Source organism: Gadus chalcogrammus, chromosome 2 (assembly GCF_026213295.1).
Source record: "Gadus chalcogrammus isolate NIFS_2021 chromosome 2, NIFS_Gcha_1.0, whole genome shotgun sequence".
Taxonomy (NCBI): domain Eukaryota; kingdom Metazoa; phylum Chordata; class Actinopteri; order Gadiformes; family Gadidae; genus Gadus; species Gadus chalcogrammus.
Genome location: NC_079413.1, coordinates 6,411,238 through 6,418,449, shown reverse-complemented (window position 1 = coordinate 6,418,449; position 7,212 = coordinate 6,411,238). Strand labels below are relative to the sequence as shown.

At 39.9% G+C, this 7,212-nt stretch overlaps 1 protein-coding gene across 2 annotated transcripts; it reads left to right on the top strand.

Annotated features, from left to right (window-relative positions):
* Positions 1–2,926: 2,926 nt before the first annotated feature.
* LOC130371796 (microfibril-associated glycoprotein 4-like) lies at positions 2,927–6,789 on the top strand. 2 transcript variants are annotated; one of them, XM_056577671.1, is made up of 6 exons: positions 2,927–3,029; positions 3,141–3,339; positions 3,430–3,503; positions 4,488–4,584; positions 4,693–4,860; positions 6,339–6,789. In XM_056577671.1, exons 1-6 carry the CDS (start codon positions 3,024–3,026, stop codon positions 6,602–6,604), a joined length of 810 nt encoding a protein of 269 aa, XP_056433646.1. In that variant the 5' UTR covers positions 2,927–3,023; the 3' UTR covers positions 6,605–6,789. The 2 variants fall into 2 exon arrangements, with proteins under 2 accessions (XP_056433646.1, XP_056433638.1); XM_056577663.1 differs by having other exon boundaries at positions 3,141–3,503.
* Positions 6,790–7,212: the final 423 nt, after the last annotated feature.

Sequence of the window (7,212 nt, the reverse complement as noted above, 5' to 3'; positions counted from 1 at the left end):
TATGTTTGGATGTGATACATAACAGACCATAACAGAAAAAAATTCATATATTAAGCAACATGGCCTAACCCCTACCTTCTGCTCAAAGTCATGTATCTGAATTCATTGTAAGTCCCTTGAGGCACCTGATCATCAATCTTTTGATCTGAGCATCAATATTTATAAATAGTATGCCGTCGTTCATTGTTGAATGGATAAATAATATCACTGTGGAAAACTACATTTTAAAAGATGATGAAAAACAGTTACATTTCACAATGACAAACTTCGCAAGGTGTCACATTTCAACTAGCCCCCATAGCTTAGAATAACCCTCTACACATCTCTATTCAATGCTGGTCGATATTCATTTGAAAAATGCCATCAATAAAATCTCATGACTGATATATTCTACAAATCAAAAATGCCGACCAGTTCGTCTTCTCTCTTTGTTAACAAGAATCGTACTATAATGACGCTCCCAAAACCCTTCCCCCTAACGCCACCCACACAGCCGAACAGCGCTAGTTTTTTATCCAGTTTTTATCTAGTTTTTTCACTGGCCACATGTTCTGTCCAATCTTCATGAAAGTTGGCATATATGACCTTCAGACCAAGCTGAACAAATGTATCAAACTGCTTTTTCAAATTCAAAACCGTTTGGGTGTGTCAGCCATCCAAATATGACAGTGAGGCCGCAAAACAGGAAGTAAGCCCATTTCTCAGCTACCCTTTAACATTTCATAACCAATCATGGTACATAGATGCATGACATCATCCTTAGGATACCAAAATAATGTTGACCTTTGACCTCTGGGGGGCACTGTGTTTAAACTGCTTCCTCTTGACGTGTGGATATCAAACTTATTTTCAATGTCTGGTTATCCTGTCAGACCTCCCCATACAGCTTCTAAATGATAACTCACGAAAACATCAGAATTTGGCCGCCATTTTGAAAGTTGCCAAAATCAAATCGTACTTTTTCACAGGTCCCAAAAACTTGTTGAGAGTGCGGGCGGCCATGTGTCTGACGTAGATCTATCTGTTTGGCGTGCCTACCCTGGCCTATTGCTGCCTGGCCCCTTCATTGCTACTTGCAGCTATATTACTCCTTTTGTCTTTAATCATCTACATTTCTTCTGCCATTATAGTCTATAGCAGCTTTTAGACCCAAATTGTAAAAGGGTAAGAAAGTAGACACATTTACCTGATGAAAGTATGATTATTCTTTTCGTTAAGATTCATGTCCGATCTTTGAGCATCCTGGTTTTAAACGTAAACCCTTATTGACATTAAACCTGCTTAGAACCTAGGACAAAAACCTGGTCTCAATCAGCCTTGGTGCCATCCACTATATCTGCCCCTTCATCATTGCTTGCAGCTATTATACGTTTTTGGAATGGATTATTTTGTATTTCAAACTATATGCAACTATACACTTGTTGAAAACCTAGTGGCTTCAAACATTTTCATGTAATCAACAGCAATATTAGGCTAAATAGTACTGCTCAAACAGTGCAGTAACATTTTACTTTGTACATGGGTTGGATACATTGTATTAGTTCTATGTCGTATAGGCTTCGCCTTTTAAGGCTATCGCTATTGGGTTATCCCTAGGCGTGAGCCGTAGCACTGAAAAATTTGTAATCCCCGCCCACCAACAGCGTGGGCCTCAATTACGTCCGCGGGCCTCAACCACGTCCGCAGTTTGCAGATATAGGCGGGCGCCGGCGGACGTTCTGCTCCCTCCCATTTTCTTCAGGACGATCCTGTAGCATACTGAAGTAAATAAATAGATATTATGGACTCAACGACGAACAGCATCTGCAAGACATGTAACACGGGCTACATCTTGCCGTATGGCGGCCATATGGCCGTATGGTCTGAAGATCATCTAGGCCTAGTTTCAAGAAGATTAAACACAATTTATGACGAGAGGCCTTTAAAAAGTTTTCGATCAAATCAAAGATGGCGAAAAATCCAATATGGCGGAAAAATACATCATAGGATACGTCGAACTCGGTTCGGCCCAAGGGTGATACATTGTTTGTGAAAAACGGATGAACGGGTCAAAAGTTAACAACATTGATGCATGTCCAACTCTGACCTGTTGGTGGCGCTAGAGCCACCAACAGGTCAATCCACGGATTGCTTTAAAAAAGGTATTAAAACATTTATTTTTAAGAAAACCTTTGGCTCCCACTCTTAGATGTTTTTAAACCCCCTTTTTATTTTTATTTTTGCTTTTAACCTGTAGCCCTTTGAGATCTTCGGATGAAAAGGGCACTATAAATTAAATGTATTATTATTTATTAGAGCTCTTGACCTAGAGTTGCTTACACACACCCTTCTCGGACCGATTGGAGCATCCAAACGCTGCACAGCCAACCATGGTATGACCATTGATCTAAACCAATTTTGAATTTGCTCAGGGCTATTATAAGTATTGTAATGGCATAAAGTATAGTATATTTGCAATGTTATATGTTAATGGTTTGCCCTAAGTATATTATATAGTGTTCCCTGCTGTGTCCATTGTTGAATCTGTTAACACAATCACACTCACTTGTTCTTGTCACACTAATTGTTTAATAAAAATAAAAACGATTTCATTCATCCAAGCGTAATGAGTTGTTATTCTTTAATATATTTGATACTTTGTGTGGCTCATATCTTAAAAGGATCATGGTAAAATATCTTGATTACTTTGATTTCAATACAGATGTAGGGTAAAAGTTAAGGTTAAGCCAGTATGCTAACACGAACGTGAAGCTTTCCCTCAAACTTAAAAACGTATCTAACCACTCTAAAGGTAAAACTGACATTAACAAATATGCAATAATGCCATAACAGTCAGACAAATAGGCTACTTGTATGTGTTTTTTTCATTCGTGTTTGGAACTATTGAGGCTTACATGAACCACGTGACAACCACGTGACCACCTCTAGGCACCTATAAATATCCCTGAAGTAGGCCTACATTCGAGTAAGGAATGACTAGGATCTAAGTGTTGAAAATCAAAGGCAGACCTGCAGCGAGGAAAATGATTGTAAGTATAGTCTATGCCGCCTATTTCTCGATTCTGTGTTCCAAAATTGTCAAAAGCATTTCGGACACCTGAAGTGGGTAGTACCTATTGCTCATTTTGTGCTTTCTCCAGGGACCTTTAGGCCTACTCGTCCTCTTGGTGGTGAACCTGGTGTTAGTGAGCGGCACTCCGTTGGTTATGAGCGACACTCCGGTGGAAGTGAGCGGCACTCTGATGGCAGCGAATGGCACTCCAGTGGTGTTGAGCGACACTCCGGTGGTGCTGAGCGACCTTCCGGTGGTAGTGAGCGACACTCCAGGGGTAGTGAGCGGTAGGCCTACACCCGCTTCGCTTCCAGTGGATTGCAGCGACCTCTACAGCAACGGCTTCGGTAACAGTGGCGTCTATACGATCTTTCCAGCGGGACCCACTTCCCCGGTTCAGGTGTTCTGTGAAATGGGCAGCATGGATGCACCAGATAGTAACAAATGGACGGTAATGTATAAGCTGGCATCCTTCTCAATGAGCCATGATTCGTTCATGAGGCCTAGCTCACTAGATCTGGTTCATCTTTTTTTTTTTTTTATGTTAGGCGTGCATCTTGTTGAAAACATAGTGAAATAAAAAAAGGGATGTATTTCCAAAGTTGCATTCGAACACAACATGCAAAAAACACTCCACAGCAATAATAATTGATCATCTGTTGCAGGCCTTATGGAGAGGGGATACACGATTGGTTACTAGTTAGCTGCCCCTTTTCCCAACTTGGAGAGTTACAAAACAAAAACTGTGCTGTAGTGTAGATGACTGTATTTATTATGTTTGGAATTTGGATGTGATACATAACCGACCATAACAGAAAAAATGTCATATATATTAAGCAACATGGCCTAACCCCTACCTTCTGCTCAAAGTCAAGTATCTGAATTCATTGTAAGTCCCTTGAGGCACCTGATCATCAATCTTTTGATCTGAGCATCAATATTTATAAATAGTATGCCGTCGTTCATTGTTGAATGGATAAATAATATCACTGTGGAAAACTACATTTTAAAAGATGATGAAAAACAGTTACATTTCACAATGACAAAGTCGCAAGGTGTCACATTTCAACTAGCCCCCATAGCTTAGAATAACCCTAGACAAATCTCTATTCAATGCTGGTCGATATTCATTTGAAAAATGCCATCAATAAAATCTCATGACTGATATATTCTACAAATCAAAAATGCTGACCAGTTCGTCTTCTCTCTTTGTTTACAATAATCGTACTATAATGACGCTCCCAAAACCCTTCCCCCGCACGCCACCCACACAGCCGAACAGCGCTAGTTTTTTATCCAACAGTTGCACAGCCTGAGTGTTAGTGAGCTTTTTGAATACTGAAAGCCTTCCGCCCTCTATCTCGGAGAGGCTCACTCATACACATCTCGACTTTAAGGGTTATTTTTATGTAAACGCTATTGACTGCCAACTCAGGTCATTCAAAGAAGGACTGATGGCACCATTAACTTCTACCGTGGGTGGGAACAGTACAAGACTGGATTCGGACAAGCGTCAAGTGAATACTGGTTGGGTGAGCACTGGAAAGTTGTACAGCTGTACATTTGAATCTTGCAAAAGAATTGTAATCACATTTAAGTCCTTTAAATGTTAAATTAGAGATAGCATTGTTTCTTTCCAGGTCTGGAGAATATCCATCTCCTGTCTGGGAAAAAAAGCTACAAGCTGAGGGTGGACATGGAGGACTTTGATGGCGCAAAGGTATCGGCGGAGTATTCCTCCTTCAACGTGGCCCCTGAGAAGGACGGATACAGGCTCACGTTAGGTGGCTTCAAAGACGGTGGCGCGGGTGAGACTAAACAAGTGTTGACACAGGTTGTAGAACCTGATAACGTTATAAATTCCCGATTATATAATAACCCCAATAATGTAATAAATAAAAAAGTGCATTTCCCAATAATGTAATAATCTCTGTAGCATTGATGTAATAAGATGTTACATTAACGGGAGGTTATCTACATTCAGGTTAGCCTTCATTTCGCAGAATCACATAAGGTAATAATTCCCCAATATTGTAATAATTTAACAGCAGACCACTCAAGCACTCATTACTTGGGTCCAAGTCGTGATACTGTGTAGGCTACTCTATGTCAAGAGCTCTAGCGCCACCAACAGATCAAAGTTGGACATGCATTAATGTTATTTACTTTTGACCCGTTTATCAGTTTTTCACAAACAAGGTATCTTTGGAACCCGAGTTCAACACAACCTATGACGTCATTTTCCGCCATGTTGGATTTGATCAAAAACCTTTTAAAAGCCTCTCTTGTCACAAATTGTGTCTAATCTTCTCGAAACGTCGCCTAGATGATCTTCAGACCATGACACACGAATGCAGCTTCTTGAAATTCAAAAACATTTGGCCGTGATAATCAATCAAACTGGAGGGTTAAGTCGCCGAACAAGAAGTAAGCCCATTTCTCAGCAACTCTTTAATGTATCTTAATCAAATTTGGTATATAGAGTCATGACATCATCCTGGGGACACCGAAAACATTTGGTGACCTTTGACATTTAGGGTGCGATGGAATTATTGAAAATGTGTTTTAACTCCTATCGCTTCACATAAGTGGATTGCAAACTCATTTTTCAATGTCTGGTGATATTGCCAGACCTCCCCAAATAGCTCCAAAACTATTTTTAACATTAGAATTTGCCAATTTGAAAGATGTCGAAATCAATTGTACATTTTCACTGGCCACAAGTTCTGTGCAATCTTCATGAAAGATGGCATATATGACCTTCAGACCAAGCTGAACCCCCTTTGTAATTTTATTTTTGCTTTTAACCTGTAGCCCTTTGAGATCTTCGGATGAAAAGGGCACTATAAATTAAATGTATTATTATTTATTAGAGCTCTTGACCTAGAGTTGCTTACACAGTATCATCACTTGGACCAAAGAAATGGGCGGTCTGCTGTTAAATTATTACAATATTGTGGAATTATTACGTTACCAGGTTCAGCAAAATTAAGGCTGACCTAATAATGTAATAATCTCCCGTTAATGTAACACTTTATTATAATATTGGTACATCGAGTATTACATTATTGGGAAATGCACTTTATAACATTATCGGGAAGTTATTATATTGTCAGGTTTTTATTACATTTTCATGGACCTTAGTGCAGATTTTTATTACATTATTGGGGTTATTACATTATCGGGAATTCATTACATTATCAGGTTCTACACAGGTTATTCAGTCAGTTGCCACACTTCATCCATAAGAATCACTAAACATGATATTCCGTTACATTCTTTTCAGGAAATTCGTTGGATCATCATAATGGTCAGAAGTTCTCAACATTTGATAAGGACCAAGATTCTGATGCTACAAACTGTGCAAAAACCTACCTTGGAGGATGGTGGTACAATACTTGCCATCATGCCAACCCTAACGGGGAGTATTTGTGGGGCGAATCAATCTTTGGCCTTGGAATTAATTGGTTGACTTGGAGAGGACACACGTATTCCTTAAAAGTCATTGCATTTAAGTTAAGTCCCCAACTGGAACTGGATGCTATTGGTTGAATCGTAGTAGAATTACAATTCATTGACAGTGTGACTATTTAGTTGACGAGGGTTAGGCCCGTTATATTAAGTCATAAGTCATTATACACAACGTCCACATGTTAAGCATCAGATGGGATTTCAGCATTATATTGTTTAGGCCTTTTACTCAATAAAGAATGAGACCATTTATTTGTTGTATTTTGATTTTGGAGTAACACACGATTACCACCAGAGAGGACGACAAATAGATCAGGTAATACCCAAGTTCCGAGGGACCAGTGTGATGAAGAGGCTGATGTGCACACTTTGATTATCCTACTTCCACACCAGCCCACACGTCTGCATTGTGAACCATATGCAGAGTTTCTCAACTCAAGCGTTGATGTAAGATCTACACAAATTATACTCCTGTTGTTGTGAGTAGAGGCCAGAGGTGGGACCCTCTATATACATAACAGGACTGCTTGTCTTGTCCTGCCTTTAATATTTAACAGTGATAATGAGTTTTTAAATAGGTGGCGTGAGGTGGGCATGGCTGTGGGGGAGCCGGTGTATCCTGGTCCAACCTGAATGCCCGCAGCTCTTCGTAGAGAGGGGGGAGGCACGCAACTGAACCAAATAGTTAG

Coding starts and splice junctions, on each gene's coding strand:
- LOC130371796 (XM_056577663.1), top strand. Junction 3,504..4,487: donor CAGATAGTAACAAATGGACG/GTAATGTATAAG, acceptor CTGCCAACTCAG/GTCATTCAAAGAAGGACTGA. Junction 4,585..4,692: donor GTCAAGTGAATACTGGTTGG/GTGAGCACTGGA, acceptor GTTTCTTTCCAG/GTCTGGAGAATATCCATCTC.